The 17,397-nt window shown below is 50.4% G+C and overlaps 1 protein-coding gene across 1 annotated transcript; it reads left to right on the plus strand.

The window, feature by feature from the left end:
• The first annotated feature begins 13,334 nt into the window (after nt 1-13,334).
• Nucleotides 13,335-14,027, plus strand: LOC138832635 (uncharacterized). Its single transcript, XM_070030912.1, has one exon. The coding sequence runs from the start codon at nt 13,335-13,337 to the stop codon at nt 14,025-14,027; it is 693 nt and encodes a 230-aa protein (XP_069887013.1).
• Nucleotides 14,028-17,397: the final 3,370 nt, after the last annotated feature.

The raw sequence follows: 17,397 nt of genomic DNA on the forward strand, positions 1-17,397 counted from the left end.
TGCTTGTTGGGGAGTCTCTGTGAGTATCCCCCCAGTGGGGTCTGCTGGAGGAGTGCCGCTCCTTCCATTTAGCACACGCACGTGACTGTCGGAACCAACCCACCCTGGCACCTGCCACGCTGTGCCACCAACTTCCTGGAGGAGACCGGCAGCTGATGGTTAAATCCACGCTGCCCCCCAGGGCAGACAGATTCCTAGCTGCAGGGACCAGGGCCAAGGGGGTCGACCGGCCATCTGTGACCCTGCTCCTGGGTCCCAGTGTGGAACGTGTTAAGGGTCACTGTTAGGTTTACTAATGGCCATTTTCAGAACAGGCCATTTTTCCACCTGGGCTCCTATAATCTCAGTCACACTAGACATCAAGATGACAGTGAACAGCTGCCCCAGGGAGGGCACCCAGAGACCCAAGCCTCGGGGATGGGATTCAGAAGGAAAAGTGGAAAGGGTACAGAAATCACATGGGCTTTTTTCTGGGGGGGGGTCCCAGTCGTGGGCCTGAACTCTGGGCCTGGGCACTGTCCCTCAGCTCTTCAGCTCAAGGCTAGCACTCTACCACTTGAGCCACAGCATCACTTCCGGCTTTTTTCTTTTTGCTTATGTGGTGCTGAGGAATCGAACCCAGGGCCTCAGGCATGCAAGGCAAGCACTCTACCCCTGAGCCACCTTCCCAGCCCCACATGGGCTTTTGAGGTCAGACTCACAGATCCCTGATTTAGAGGGAAATATAGGTTTAAAGCATTTCTAAGTGACCAATACAACCAACTAGATCAACTCTGTAGGTGTACTATAGCAACTCAATATATTAGAAATTAAAGATGTTTTGCCAATGACACAAGTAAACTCCTCTCAGAAACAAGGGAAGCTCCTGTGGTGCAGCTCTTCAAAAGGCCGAGAGATCCGGTCTCACTATTTGTGTACAAAAATTATCCTCAAGATCTCATTTTCTCTCATTACAACACAGAATCTCATATTGACTACAGGCAAAAAAAAAAAAAAAGAGGCACATATCCAACTTCAACATTAAAATTGGCACCCTATGGAATCTATTTTGCACAAAATTCTTTCCAAACTGAGTTTGTCACAAGAAGAGAGCACGGGAGTCGATGGGAATGAGTATGGAAGGCCTCAGCAGGCACCAGGCTTCCAGAGGACACCCTCGGATCCCTTCCGGGTCGGCAGGGGATGACATGGCTCTTCAGGATCTGTAAGACACTAGCCACTCAATTCCATCAAATGCAGACGTTGGTGATTTCCCTGGAATCATTGCATCCATAGATATACAGAAGAGGGGTGGGGGAGAAGAGGAGAGGAAAAGAAAGAAGAGGAGAGAGGCGAATGGAGAGACAGGACAGAGAAACAAAAGGCGAAAGAGAAGGGAAGAGGGAGGGCCAGATAATGAGCGCCATCCCGGCAGTGCGCCTGCCTGACTCGCTGTAACAAAACGCTCCAGACCGGGTAACTTGAAAACCCAAATTCTGGGCCACGGTTTTGGGGTTCATGACCCAGGCTGCTCCTCAGAGATGGCATCCTCTGTGCCCTCAGGTGGCAGAAAGGCTGAGCAGGTTCATTCTGCAGGCTTCAGGGGGCAGGCCTGGGACCCAGGCACACCCCTCCCCCCAAGCTCCTCCTCTCAGTACGACTCCACTGGAGGCCAGACCCAGATCATTGTTTCTCCTAAGAGTCCCACAATTTAATGTGATTTCTCAGTTTTAGGCACTATGAAAGTAACAAGAAATCATTTAAGCAAAGTTGACAACAGTTTTGTTGTTTTCTTTTTATTCTTGCTACTTACTTAAAGCAGAGCATGGTTAAGTTTCAGTAGTACACAAAAGAACACCCCAACGTGTGCAAACTATGAACTCAAGTTTTTTAGTACTTTCAAGACAGTCTAGCCCATCAAGAAGGTTAAAATATGAATGAGAGAGTAGAGCATTTAAGAGGCAGAGGCTGGAGGATCTAGCATTTGACATTAGTAGGGCCTGCATAGAGAATTCTAGGTCAGCTTGTGCTATATAGTGAGACTCTGTCTCAAAAAATAAGGTAGGTAGGTAGGTAAGTAGGTAGGTAAGTATGTAGGTAGGTGGGTAGGTAGGTAGGTAGGTAGGTGGGTATGTAGGTAGGTGGGTATGTAGGTAGGTGGGTATGTAGGTAGGTGGGTAGGTAGGTAGGTAGGTGGGTATGAAGGTAGGTGGGTATGTAGGTAGGTGGGTAGGTAGGTAGGTAGGTAGGTAGGTAGGTGGGTGGGTAGGTAGGTAGGTAGGTAGGTGGGTGGGTAGGTAAGTATGTAGGTAGGTGGGTGGGTAGGTAGGTAGGTAGGTGGGTATGTAGGTAGGTGGGTAGGTGGGTATGTAGGTAGGTGGGTAGGTAGGTAGGTGGGTGGGTAGGTAGGTAGGTAGGTAGGTAGGTAGGTAGGTGGGTGGGTAGGTAGGTAGGTAGGTAGGTGGGTAGGTGGGTAGGTAGGTAGGTAGGTAGGTAGGTGGGTGGGTAGGTAGGTGGGTAGGTAGGTAGGTAGGTAGGTAGGTAGGTAGGTGGGTATGTAGGTAGGTGGGTAGGTAGGTAGGTAGGTAGGTGGGTAGGTAGGTAGGTAGGTAGGTAGGTGGGTGGGTAGGTAGGTAGGTAGGTAGGTAGGTAGGTGGGTGGGTAGGTAGGTAGGTAGGTAGGTGGGTAGGTGGGTAGGTAGGTAGGTAGGTAGGTAGGTGGGTGGGTAGGTAGGTAGGTAGGTAGGTAGGTAGGTAGGTAGGTAGGTAGGTAGGTGGGTGGGTAGGTAAGTATGTAGGTAGGTGGGTAGGTAGGTAGGTAGGTAGGTGGGTATGTAGGTAGGTGGGTATGTAGGTAGGTGGGTAGGTAGGTAGGTAGGTAGGTGGGTAGGTAGGTAGGTAGGTAGGTAGGTGGGTGGGTAGGTAGGTAGGTGGGTAGGTAGGTGGGTAGGTAGGTAGGTGGGTAGGTAGGTAGGTGGGTAGGTGGGTATGTAGGTAGGTGGGTAGGTAGGTAGGTGGGTGGGTAGGTAGGTAGGTAGGTAGGTAGGTAGGTAGGTGGGTGGGTAGGTAGGTAGGTAGGTAGGTGGGTAGGTGGGTAGGTAGGTAGGTAGGTAGGTGGGTGGGTGGGTAGGTAGGTGGGTAGGTAGGTAGGTAGGTAGGTAGGTAGGTAGGTGGGTATGTAGGTAGGTGGGTAGGTAGGTAGGTAGGTAGGTGGGTAGGTAGGTAGGTAGGTAGGTAGGTGGGTGGGTAGGTAGGTAGGTAGGTAGGTAGGTAGGTAGGTGGGTGGGTAGGTAGGTAGGTAGGTAGGTGGGTTGGTAGGTAGGTAGGTAGGTGGGTGGGTAGGTAGGTAGGTAGGTAGGTAGGTAGGTGGGTGGGTAGGTAAGTATGTAGGTAGGTGGGTAGGTAGGTAGGTAGGTAGGTGGGTATGTAGGTAGGTGGGTATGTAGGTAGGTGGGTAGGTAGGTAGGTAGGTAGGTGGGTAGGTAGGTAGGTAGGTAGGTAGGTGGGTGGGTAGGTAGGTAGGTGGGTAGGTAGGTGGGTAGGTAGGTAGGTGGGTAGGTGGGTAGGTAGGTAGGTAGGTAGGTAGGTGGGTGGGTAGGTAGGTAGGTAGGTAGGTGGGTGGGTAGGTAAGTATGTAGGTAGGTGGGTAGGTAGGTAGGTAGGTAGGTGGGTATGTAGGTAGGTGGGTATGTAGGTAGGTGGGTAGGTAGGTAGGTAGGTAGGTGGGTAGGTAGGTAGGTAGGTAGGTAGGTGGGTGGGTAGGTAGGTAGGTGGGTAGGTAGGTGGGTAGGTAGGTAGGTGGGTAGGTAGGTAGGTAGGTAGGTAGGTGGGTGGGTAGGTAGGTAGGTAGGTAGGTGGGTGGGTAGGTAGGTAGGTAGGTAGGTAGGTAGGTAGGTGGCTAGGTAGGTGGGTGGGTAGGTAGGTAGGTGGGTGGGTGGGTAGGTAGGTAGGTAGGTAGGTGGGTGGGTAGGTAGGTAGGTAGGTGGGTGGGTGGGTAGGTAGGTAGGTGGGTGGGTGGGTAGGTAGGTAGGTGGGTAGGTAGGTGGGTAGGTAGGTAGGTGGGTAGGTAGGTAGGTAGGTAGGTGGGTGGGTGGGTAGGTAGGTAGGTGGGTGGGTGGGTAGGTAGGTAGGTAGGTGGGTGGGTGGGTAGGTAGGTAGGTAGGTAGGTGGGTGGGTAGGTAGGTGGGTAGGTGGGTGGGTAGGTAGGTAGGTAGGTAGGTAGGTAGGTAGGTAGGTGGGTGGGTAGGTAGGTAGGTAGGTAGGTGGGTGGGTAGGTAGGTAGGTAGGTGGGTGGGTGGGTAGGTAGGTAGGTGGGTGGGTGGGTAGGTAGGTAGGTGGGTAGGTGGGTAGGTAGGTAGGTAGGTGGGTGGGTGGGTAGGTAGGTAGGTGGGTGGGTAGGTAGGTAGGTGGGTAGGTAGGTGGGTAGGTAGGTAGGTAGGTGGGTAGGTAGGTAGGTAGGTAGGTAGGTGGGTGGGTAGGTAGGTGGCTAGGTAGGTGGGTGGGTAGGTAGGTAGGTAGGTAGGTAGGTGGGTGGGTAGGTAGGTGGGTGGGTAGGTAGGTAGGTAGGTAGGTAGGTAGGTAGGTAGGTGGGTGGGTAGGTAGGTAGGTAGGTAGGTGGGTGGGTAGGTAGGTAGGTAGGTAGGTAAGTAGGTGGATGGATGGATGGATGGATGGATGAATAGGAGGAGGAGGAAGGGTGAGGACGGGTGGCTGAGCTATGATAAAGCGTCACTAATGCTTTGGCAACATGTCTTCAAGAATGACCTGCATGCTACAGATGCAAACTCAGAGACTGGGTGCCTTGGACTGGGGTCCAGGGGCTGCCTCCTGAGGCAGGTGAAGACTGGGCTCCTGGAATGAGCCCATTTCCAAGCTCTCTGCATGCTAAAGTTGAAGATCACAAATTGCACTACAAAAGAAAGAAGTACGGCATCTTTTGCCACGCTAATCTCCAAGCCTATGGGTAACAAGAGCAGGGGAAAGGGGGCAACGTTTCCAGCTGGCAGGGTGGAGGCAGGGTGAGGACAGACCAGCCACTGGGGCTGCGGCACAGGAGAGGCTGCAGGAAGCCCTGCAGCTGCACCCTGGGAAGAACAGGATGGTGTCCAAACACTTGGTGCGCGAATTGGCAAAACGGCCTTGGGAGCTCCTGGCAGGTGGGGCGGTGAGCTGGGGAGAGGGCGTAATTTTGCAAGGCAATACTTTCTTGGGTAGAAATCAGTATCTTGAATGTTTTAACAAAATATGAATGGAGATCACAAAGAAATACTATAGTGTGTTCCCATCAGTAATACGAGGAGATGGACAAGAGTGGAGGGCAGTTAACTCGCATGGAGCAGAGGATGAATGACTGAAGCCTGCTAACGCCTTTCCACACCCACGCCCACGGGCGGCTCAAGTGCTGTCCACGTAAGCCAAAAGGCCTGGGTGTGTGTTCAGTCGGAACCACGGGAGACACCGAGCAGAGTATGGATCCTGTGCATTTCAGAAGCCGGTGGCTTTAATTTAATACCAGCAGCTGTGGTTCAAGCTCCGGTTTAAATATTTATCCTGGAAATGTTCGTGGATGCGCGAAATGTTTCGTGCACCAACCCTGGGCGGCTGTGCAGGGGACAGGCGCAGTGACAGGCGAGCGTTTATTAAAGTCCTCCACCGCCGAGCCTTCATTTCCGCTCTCCCTCAGTCCGAGCAGCTCAGTCCAAGCAGCAGCGGCGCTCAGCCTGTGGATGCAGCCGTCCCGGCGACACCCTGATACCATCTCATTAGGTAGTGTCGCAGAGAGACCCGGAGCACGGAGCCATTCTGAAAGTGTGATGCTCTTCTCAGAGCCCAGGTGATAGGCCCCACACGGAAGCTTTAAAACACTAAGAGACAGGTGCCTGGGGCTGGGGCCAGAGTCCTTGTCTAATGCATGGGTGTCCAGCAATGGAAAAACAAACAAAAAGCAAAAGCCAACAATAAAGAACCCCATAGGTCCATTGGAAGTAGAGACTGCTCCATGCAGCGTGCGGACACAAAGGAGGAAAATCCCGTCTCTCACCTCTCACACTGCTCTTGTTCTCTGAGATCAAGTCCGTTGTCACTGGGGCCGTTTCTCTCTGTCTGTGAAGTGGTGGTAACACCCCTGTCCCAGCTATCCACCTGGCCAGGTTCTCTGATCACTCCGCCCCTTCGGGTATATTCCTACCCACCTGGGTCATTGAGTATTTTAAAACACTCAAACTATTACTGGGACCAAGGGAAATCATTCTAACGGCTGTTTATTGAGCCAAGCATTTTTCAATAAATTAAGTCTTTAACTGGATTATTATGTGGAATTAACTCAACGATGGTGGGCGGGACCTGGGGCCTGGGTTCCCTGTCCTGCGGGCTCCACAGATCCACCCTGGATTCCGCTGCCGCCTGGCACCTTGGGAGGTGTCCTCCCACTTCACATCTGGAGGCCCTCTAGAATTTTCTCTCAGTATGGCTGGTGCAAAGCGTTTGGGTGTGAGCTCTTACTCCTCTGATTGCTCACATTTAAGAGGAGTTCAGGGCCAGGGAAATAGCTTAGCAATACAGCACTTGGCTAGCGTTTGTAAGGCCCTGGGTTCAAGCCCCAGCACTACTACTTACTCATGAAAATGGTCACTATTATTGTTATTACTATCATTATAGTGAATGAAGCGTGTGAGCTGGACACATCTTCAAAAATAGAAACCCGAGGAGCACTAGGAAGGCTGGCCCTCCCTCCACAGAAGGCCCTGGGGTGCAGGCGGGGGCGAAGGGGGGGGTGCGGATTCAGCAAGCCAGGAGAGACAGTGAGGCAGGGGCTGGATTACTATAAGTTAATCGTTTCAAAGTGAAAGAGAGAGAGACTTCCAAATTGGACTGTGTTTCTTATGGTCTGGGGAGTTGGTGTCCTGGGCTTCACTGAAGCCAGGGCAGGCAAGGACTTCGTGCAGTGCTTTGATCTGCATGTGGTTACAGAGTCTCCCGCTCCAGTCCAAACACTGCACCCTGGGAGCAAAGAAAGACCACGATCTTTACAGCCTGGCTCCTATCCTCGGGCCCCACCCCCGTCTTGATGGACCCATATCTCATACCTCGAGGAGCTATGAAAGGATGTCTGGAAAGACCACCAGGCTAGCCATTTCACCCCACGACCATCCCTTCCACAGACTCTGACCCAGCTCAGCTCAGCCGCGTGGGTCCTAGCGCACGAAGCAGATGCCTGTCTCTGGCCACTGGGGCCACAGACAGCGAGCGACAGACATGCAGGACAAGGAAGTTGTTCCCGGTACTGCTGCAAGAGCCACAGAGGAGAAAGGGAGGAGGAGTCTGAGGCCTGGATGGAGGCACACACCGAGGACCACAGAGAGGACCGCGAGTGTGGGTCGTCTTACAGGGAGTCCAGGCTAGCTGGCGCCTGTCCACAGCTGTGCCACGCTTCTCTGGCTTAGTGCGAGTCTCTCATCTCAAGCCTCTTTGTTATAAATGACAAAGTAAAAAGTGGAACTGATAGCTGGGCTCATGTGGGCTGCTGCTGGCTTTTATTGTTCAGCATAGGAATAGGTCAGAGGTCAACCGGTAGCATAGAAGATGAGTTCAGTGGACAGCAGCTGGGTAGGAGCCTCACCTGGAGCCCCCTCCACCCCGTGGGAGAAGGCTCTCAGCCTCCATTCACGGACAGCAGTTTCCATCACGGGAGACCCTGGGGCTGTGCAGGCAGGGTCGAGCCGGGCACCAGGCCAGCAGAATCAGAACTTGGCTGTAGGAACCCAGTTATAAGAAACGCCCACGTCCCCTGACACCTCGGCAGTGTTTGCACTCTTTATTTTTATTTTTTTGTCTGTCATGGGGCTTGGACTCTGGGCCTGGGCACTGTCCCTCAGCTTCTCAGCTCAAGGCTAGTGCTCTAACACTTGAGCCACAGCGCCACTTCTGGTTTTCTGGTGGTTAACTGGTGATACAAGTCTCATGGACTTTCCTGCCCGGGCTGGCTTTGAACCAAGATCCTCAGATCTCAGCCTCCTAAGTGGCTAGGATGACAGGTATGAGCCACTGGCATCTGGCGCTCTTTTTTTTTTTTTTTTTTTTTTTTTTTAAGAAAAGTATCTATTACTAATCCAAACAACGTCAAGGTAAAACATGTGGGTAAAAGTTTCCAACACAGGAGCCATCCATAGGCACTGTTGAACAGATTGCCACCATTTATCTGGAGGTAGAGGTATGTGTACACACACATACACAGCTATGCCCCTATACCTCAGAGTCACAGTGTGTCTCTGTTTAATAGCATGTAGAAACGTGTAGGACCGATAGCATGATCTTCCTTAAGCACCAGAGTGTTCCTCTGATACCTTAGAGTCGCAGTGTGTCTCTGTTTAATAGCATGTAGAAACATGTAGGACCGATAGCATGATCTTCCTTAAGCACCAGAGTGTTCCTCCGCGTTCTATTTTATGACTAAAAGCCATTCTGTAACTTAAAGCCAGTCTCAGTGAACTATAGGCCTGCATCATATCTATTTGCAATGCTGCAAAACACCACTGTATGTGACAGTGTAATTCATTCACGTCTTCTAGATGAACGTGGACCTTTTCTAAATTCTCACTATTAAGGAATTTTTCAGTACAGATCAGTATACATATACACACAAAAATAAGAATCTTCGTGTGTGTTGAGCATTTTTGAAAGTAAACTCTCATATGTAGAATTATCAATATCAAAGGATCGAACTGTGGGGCTTGCCAATCTGGTAGATAAAAATTATTGCACACTTCTCTAGGGTAATTCAACCTCAGTACCTTCTCCACAGCCTTTGACCAGTTGTATGCTTATTTCTGGGGACTAATTGCTCATGTATTTTGCATATTTCTATCTTGGGGTTTCTTAACCTTATGAACGTCTTTACCTCTCTATATTAGGAAGATTAATATTTCATCTTTGAACATGTTACATGCTTTTTCCACTTGTCATTTCTATCTTTAACCAAAACACTTCTATGCACTTCTATGTTTTTAGTTGTGCTCCAGTGCTAAAACAATAGTAACAAAAATCCTCCCCCCGCCCTCAAATTCTCCCTCTGGTTGGATTTTCCATTTTCTGACCCACATACTTTTTGGTCTATGGATGATTCACAAGGTAGATAATCAGCTGTTTTTCTTTTCCCCTGAGATGACCCAATGTTGCCTTATTTTTCTTGTATGATCAAGCACTGCCCCTTTGATTTGAAATGTAACCTTCAACACGTGGTTATAAAGCCCACGTGAGCATGGGTCTGTCTACACTGCTCAGGGCAGTCCACACGCAGCATTGCAGCAGATGGGCCAAGTGGCCTGCCTGAGGCCCTCTTCTTTCCTGTTCAGCATTTGCTCATATCAGAACAGTTCTGCTCTCAAATTTGCTGCATGTTTTCATGTGAAAACTGAAATTTGGGTTAAACTTCCAGTTTGAGGTCAGTCAGTTCAGGGTGGACAAACTTCTGTGGAGTAACAGTGTCTCCCCCTGTAGGCAAGTGGTCAGTGTTTTTCACTTCCCGATTCTCTTTATGCTTTAGGACAATCAGTTTAATGTATATACATTTTCCATACTGTTAAGTGATAGGAAATCCAGTGGGTTCTAGTTGCTATTGAGAATGATTACATATAGGAAATGTGACCGAAATGTATTGCTTTCCAGGCACACACACAGAGATAATACTGTGTACACTTTTGAAACTTTTCTGAACACTTGATATTATCTTTATGGTTATGATTTTGCATTTCTCACTTTGCAATAATACTCTCTATTCATGACGATTGCATTAGCTAGCTTTTAGTTGCTGGCATTTTTACGTAGCTCTTTCCTTGGAGTCATGAAAGACCCCACAAAGGAAAGGTAGGGATGATGCAGTAGGCCCTCGCAAGTCCTCCATCACCTCCTACAAATTTCCTCCTTTTATTAGCAATAATCTTCAACAGAAATGACTGCCAAATTTGATTGTATTTTAATGTCCACTGAGGGCTGGGAAGGTGGCTTAGTGGTAGAGTGCTTGCCTAGCATGCATGACTCCCTGGGTTCGATTCCTCAGTACCACATACACAGAAAAGGCTGGAAGTGGTGCTGTGGCTCAAGTGGTAGAGTGCTAGCCTTGAGCTAAAGAAGCTCAGGGACAGTGCCCAGGCCCTGAGTTTAAGCCCAAGGACCAGCACCCAAAAAAAGTCTCAGACTTTAATGTCCACTGAAGCAATCATTTGTCTTCTGTGATCTGTGTGTGCAGCGAATTCCTCACTTCCCCGCCTCAGCCCTTCTAGCTGTGGCGTATCTGTAAACCTACTGTGAGATTCACTTGGTATTTTAATTTAAATTTTCTGCATGGATTTTTATGAACGATGTTGTGCCCAACCATTTTCTCTCTTTCTAGCTTTCTATTTGTCTTCATCTTTTACTTTACATTAATGTACCTCTTAATGTTTATATAGTTTCAGCATGAGGATCTATCGGTTTTTGTAAATGAGTCTTCATGTTTTGAAAGTATTCAAATAACTTATAAATTATCTGTTCTATGTTTCTGTAGAATTTTCTTTTAAAACTACTATATAGATTTTTGATACCTACCTTTGTGTGTGTGTGTGTGAGAGAGAGAGGGGGGAGAGAGAGAGAGAGAGAGAGAGAGAGAGAGAGAGAGAGAGAGAGAGAGAGAGAGAGAGAGAGAGAGAAAGTGATTACTGGGGCTTGAACTCATGGCCCAGGTGCTGTTCCTTAGCTTTATTTTTGCTCAAGGCTGATGCTCTACTACTTAGACCACAGCTTCATTTCCAACTTTTTGGTGGCTAATTAAAGGTAAGAGTTTCATGGACTTTCTTGCCCAGGATGGCTTCAAACCATAATCCTCAAACACCAGCCTCCTGAGCAGCTAGGATTACAGGTGTGAGCCACTAGCATTAGCCTGATCTTTGATACTTTTAAAAATTCACTTATAACAATTGGTAATTTGTTTCATTTATCCTTTTAAAATACATAGGAAATGCACACTGTGAAGATATTTATTGAAGTAATCTTATTTGGACATTATGTGGAAAATGAACTATACAACAACTTGTGGTTGGGGATTGGATGGAAAAACTGGGAGAGAGCAAGGGAAGGGTGACATTGTCCAAAAAGAAATGTGCTCTTTACCTGACTTGCATACTGCAAACCTTCTGTACATCACCTTTATAATAACAACAAAAAATGGTAAAAGTGTCCACACTGCCACCATACTCAGTCCAAGATTCCAATGACATTCTTTACCAAAATAGAGAAAACAATCCAAAAATTAACCTCGAATAGCCAAAACAATTCTAGGCAGAAAAAAAGAAGAAGAAAGCACGAAAGCAATGCTGTAGTATCACAATTGCAGTCTCAGGCTCCACTACAGAGCTATAATAACCAAAACCAGCTTGGTCCTGGCACAAAAACAGACCTGAAGATCAATGGAACAGACTAGAAGACCCAGAAATTAAACTATATACTTACAGTTACCTGATATTTGATAAGGGAGCAATTTAAAAAAAAAAAGAAAAAGAAAAACTGGAGCAAGGTCAAGACCCCATAGAGGTTCGTGAGGCCCAGATGGGCCCCGTGTTAGATGAGCTGGCTGCCGTTACGAATGATAAACACAGGCAGCCACAGAGGAACTTGAGGAACAGAGGGAGTGCACACTCTGGGAACATGGGGAAGGACCAGGTCGGGGGAGCCTGTGGCCTGACATACCCTTCTCCGAGCCTTCCAGAGTCTGAGAGAAACTATCAGCGGGACTTCCTGCTCTGTGGACTCCACCCCCGGAGTTTCTGGCTGTGGCCAAGGCTGCAACCTAGTGCCCGGGTTCTTCTGCTCTCCGCTGTGGGGCAAACACACAAAAGGCTTATTGGCACATAGCAAATGCTATGTTAACCTTTTGCATGTTTCATGTTTCATGAAAATCATTAAAAGATAAGAGAGTGTTGATTATTCCTGTCATCAGATTCACCCCATAAACACGACTGCTTTTAAATTAGCTCTTGTTATTCCTGAACTGAAGGGAGAAATTTTTTATGAGATAAGAATCAGATGGGAAATACAAGCTGACAAGCCCTCATCTGAGAAGCTCCACACTAAAACTGTAGCCGGGGGTGATTGTAAAGGGGGCCTGCTGGGGGCAGAGCCCGCCGTGGGGAGGGGTGAGCCTTGTGGAAAAGCCTGCTCGGTCCCCTCTCCCTGTGGGCAGACCTGAGTCCTCTCCCAGCTTTCCTGGAGGCTGGAATTGTCCACCAAGAGGCCTTGGCCTCAGCCAGAATGGAATTAAATTTAAAGACACATTGAAGAACTAGGGGAAACCTACAGCAGGCTTGGATGCCTCTGAATTTGGGAATCATCACAGATAAATGAACAATGCACACATGCACGCACACACACACACACACATCTGCACAGTCTTTGGCCTGAATGCTACGGCCGCTGCCCCCCCGCCTCCTCCTCCTCTACCCATCTTGTGTTTTGAGCAATGGTGGGGAATGGTGTATGCAGAAGAAAGCTGGCCCGGGCATGGCTATTTTAGGACTCGTTGCTGTGAGGCGGGTGTCTTAATGCCAGCAGAGTGGAGCCCTGGAAGCAGGGCGGACGGACCGGGCAGCAGTGGCTAGACACCTCCAGACACGCATCCCGATAGTTCTCTGCTGCAGGGTGCACCTCACTGCACTAGCTGGGGCCGGTTTGCATTTACCACGCGTGGACCCGACTCAAAGGAGCAGAGATGGCGCGTTCCTCTTGCTGCTCCCAGAGCAGCCTTTGCCAGTGCTGAACCCTGAACCCTCATGCGGGCATTTCTTATCGACTGATTATTGCTTACCAATGGATCACTTCTTACCAGTTTCTTATCAATTGATTATTAACCCTTCAACATAAATCTAGGAGGTGATGATAAAGCCATATCAAATCTAACCCACCCTGAGCTCTTTCCTTTTTTTCTGAACTCCTTAAATCAAGCACATATGAGTCCCAGACAATTTAGCACATAATTACCATTCTTTTACTTTGTTCTCTAATTACTGTGTGTGCATGTGCGTGTGTGTGCACGCATGCACACGCGTGTGGATTCTCATCAATGAACTATCATATACCTTGTGAGAGATAAAAAAAATAAAATAAAAACAACCACCACCACCAAATCTCATTTTCTGTGCTTCCCTGTTTCCTCCGGCCTCACGTGGGCTCCACATGAAGGGAGCCATTGTACCTAGCAAGTTCTTCTTCATGTATAGCTTCAGACCCAGCAGCAGGGGAGAGAAGCAGAGGGGCACATCCCAGGGACGGTCTGGGATCTGTTCCCTACAGTTGGGGCTGAGCTGAGGATCCTGTGTGCTGGCCAGGAGTATGCTGGCCAGGCCGGCTGCTGGAGGAGCACGCTGGAGGAGCACGCTGGAGGAGCACACTGGAGGAGCACACCGGAGGAGCACGCTGCATGCTGGAGGAGCACGCTGGAGGAGCACACTGGAGGAGCACGCTGGAGGAGCACACCCGAGGAGCACGCTGGAGGAGCACGCTGGAGGAGCACGCTGGAGGAGCACGCCGGAGGAGCACGCTGGAGGGGCACGCTGGAGGAGCACGCTGGAGGAGCACGCTGGAGGAGCACACTGGAGGAGCACGCTGGAGGAGCACGCTGGAGGGGCACGCCGGAGGGGCACGCTGGAGGAGCACACTGGAGGAGCACGCTGGAGGAGCACGCTGGAGGGGCACACCGGAGGGGCACGCTGGAGGAGCACACTGGAGGAGCACACTGGAGGAGCACGCCGGAGGAGCACTCTGGAGGAGCACACCGGAGGGGCACGCTGGAGGAGCACACTGGAGGAGCACTCTGGAGGAGCACGCTGGAGGAGCACGCTGGAGGAGCACGCTGGAGGAGCACGCTGGAGGAGCACGCTGGAGGAGCACACCCGAGGAGCACGCCGGAGGAGCACGCTGGAGGAGCATGCTGGAGGAGCACGCCGGAGGAGCACGCTGGAGGAGCACACTGGAGGAGCACGCCAGAGGAGCACGCTGGAGGAGCACGCTGGAGGAGCACGCTGAGGAGCATGCTGGAGGAGCACGCCAGAGGAGCACGCCGGAGGAGCACGCTGGAGGAGCACGCTGGAGGAGCACACCGGAGGAGCACGCCGGAGGAGCACGCTGGAGGAGCACTTGGAGGAGCACTTGGGGGAGCACGCTGGAGGAGCACACCCGAGGAGCACGCTGGAGGAGCACACCCGAGGCGCACCAGCTGCCTCTTCTGCACACAGTGCTCTGGGCTTCCCCGCCTCCACTCAGCCAGCCTGCTCCTATCTGAGCCATCCCTGAGAAAGGCTCAGTGACATGCAAAGTCAGAGTCTGGAGTCATTTTTGAAGGATGGGGAAATCAAGTCAAATCCGGTGTCTGGCCTGTACACAGACTTGTCTCAAGTGGGCAGCGGGATCCAGGGGTGCGAGCTGGCCTCGGCCTTTGTGCATCCTTGGCTGGCAGGGCCACCGTCCCACAGGCTCCGTCCTCAACCGGCCAGCGGCGCAGCCCTGGATGCCGCTGCCTTGTGGCTACTTCTGTTGTGTACTCTGTCTCCAGGCCGCCGTGCAGCCAGCCAAAGCTGCCTGTCGTTGCTAATCATTTCTGGGAGCCTCTGCTTGTCTCCATGGGCAGGGGGCTGCCATGTGCAAGGAAGAGATGGAGCTCTTTCAGTAGTCTCAGCTGTGGGGTGCAGCGCGCTGGCCGGGAATCCATGCACACACGCGCGCACACCTCCCCCACCCCAGGTGTGTGCTTAGGGCCCCTGGGCAGAGCCCTCCTGAAACAATCCAAGTCTCACAGAACTGGTTTTGGAGTTTGGGCTGGCTTCTAGAATTGGCTGATAACATACTTTGGCACAATTTAAAGTTAAAACGTCTCGGTTAGACAGGAAGGCTCCCTGCTTGGAGTCTCCAGGTTTGTTTTCACTTTGTTTTTGATAATTGCCTAAAGAAGCATTTTGAGGACAACAAGCAGCTCGTGTTAGTGTTGTTGATGATGGTGGTGGTGGTGTTGATGGTGGGGGTAGGGGTGGTGTTGTTGATGGTGTTGGTGTTGGTGTTGTTGCTTGTGGTGGTGGTGTTAGTGTTGTTGATGGTGTTGGTGTTGGTATTAGTGTTGTTGATGGTGGTGGTAGTGGTGTTGATGTTGGTGGTGGTGGTGGTATTGATGATGGTGGTGGTGGTGTTAGTATTGTTGATGGTGGTGTAGTGGTGTTGGTGTTGTTCATAGTGGTGGTGGTGATGGTGGTGATGGTGGTGGTGGTTGTGGTGGTGGTATTGATGGTGGTGGTGGTGGTATTAGTGTTGTTGATGTTGATGTTGGTGGTGGTGGTGTTAGTGGTGTTGGTAGTGATGGTGGTGTTAGTGTTGTTGATGGTGGTGGTGGTGGTGGTGGTGGTGGTGGTAGTGTTAGTGTTGTTGATGTTGATGGTGGTGGTGGTGGTATTAGTGTTGTTGTTGGTAGTGGTGGTGGTGTTAGTGTTGTTGATGGTGGTGGTGGTGGTGGTGTTAGTACTGTGTCCTCTTTTCAGCCCCAGGATGGAAGCAGAACCTTTCACCCCCTAGGAGAACCCTCCACCTCCACCCTCCCCAGCCCTTGCTCCAGCTTCTCCAAGACACAGAAATGAACTAGGATAGGGCTATTCATTTTTCAGTAAAGTTTCTACAGGGCAAAATGCTTGCACCAAAAGCAATCAAGGAAGAAACAACCAAAGTACACGATCGATTCACCTCCAAAACGACTGTGGTTCCCACACTGTGTACCGGAATGGGCTTTTGTGACCCAAGCCGGGTCCGGTTAAGCTGTTTAAACCAGCATTGACCAGCAGGGCACGACGTGGTCCTCTTCCTCTGGATGATCCCACGCTGCTGCGTTAGAACGTGTGGTGGCTGCCTTGTGTCTGTCAGTGTGATCTCTCCAGTGCCACATCGTCTGGGTTGCAGCGAAGGTGTTCTTCAGGAGCAGCATGGAGAGCAACGGCTCGGAGGGAAGTGCTCCGGGGGGTCTCGTCCACACGGGTGACAGACACTGGAGCAAAGCCTGAGGGCAAAGATCTGCCACCCTGTGGGGTCAGGCCGTGCTGTCAGCTCCACCCTGGGCCCTGGGCTGGTCGCAGCCCCAGCAGCCCAGAGACATGTGGGGCACCCCTAACCGAGTCGCCCTCGGGTCTCCAGCAGCAGGACGGCCTCCCACTCGCTTCCATCTCTGGAGATGCCATGGCCAGAAACTCTTCAGCGGCAGCATTTACTTAAAACAATTCTGTTTTTTTTTTTTAGTTTCCTGAGTAGCTTGAGTTCGGCCAGAGAGAAAAGTATAAAATGTCTCTTGATAGCTACCAAGGGCAGCTCTGTTTGAAGGCTGGGTGTCTGGTCCACTCAAAATTGGAGATGACTGAATGGCCTTAGAAACCACGGGAGATTTCAACTTGCACGGACAGAGTTTTAATGTGGGACAGGAAGCAGGGACAAGGGAGGTAATGGGGTGCACATGACTGATATTTATTATATATTATATATTTATAATTATATGGAGAGGTCATACTGAAACCCATATCATATAATACAATTAATACACATGAATGATGAAGTAAAAACTGTGTTTTTACTACGAGTAAGAACAAAGGTTACAGTTTCACTGAAAACACATTTTGATGGATATTGGTCCCACATGGCAACTGTTTGAAGTAGGATCCAAGAGACGATCGAAAGGGGTGACCCTGACAAGACACATGGTGTTCACAAACTGCTTTGTTAAACGGCAAGCGTTGTGTGCAACTACTTAAAGATAACAACAAATATAAATACAGGGAAGCTGGTGTCAGATCAGCTTCTACGGAGGGACGGGAGGTGTGGGAACGTGACAGAGGCGGGCTTGCTGCAGGCACAGGCAGCCCAGGCTGGGCAGACCGGAAGGACACATGGCAATGGCCGTGCCTACAGATGCCAGGCTTCCTCTGAGCAGCAGGCGCATGGGGGGGTCTTCCTGCCAGACAACAAATGATTCCCCAGGTTTCATAGAAGGAATCTGTACCTTCTACGTGATACGATTCAGTTATTTCTGAAACTTCTTGGTGTGGAGCCCTAGGAGTAGAGATTTCTGTATAATACAAAAAAAAAAAAAAAATACGGGGCTTGACCTCGGGGCCTGGGTGCTGTCCCTGGGCGTTTTTACTCCAGGGTGAAACTCTACCTCTTGAGCCATACCTCCACCTCAGCTTTTTGCTAGTTAACTGAAGATAAAAATATCATGGATTTCCTGGCTTCGATCTCAGCCCCCTGAGTAGCCAGGATTGCAGGTGCTCAACCCCTCACTTTGCTTTTTCTTTTTGTGTGCTCACCCTGGGGCCTGAACTCAGAATCCAGGGCCTGGGTGCTGTGCTTGACTTGAGCTTCTTTTTGCTCA

The sequence above is a fragment of the Dipodomys merriami genome, unplaced genomic scaffold (assembly GCF_024711535.1).
Source record: "Dipodomys merriami isolate MVZ:Mamm:240054 unplaced genomic scaffold, mDipMer1.0.p SCAF_2, whole genome shotgun sequence".
NCBI classification, from domain to species: Eukaryota; Metazoa; Chordata; class Mammalia; order Rodentia; family Heteromyidae; genus Dipodomys; species Dipodomys merriami.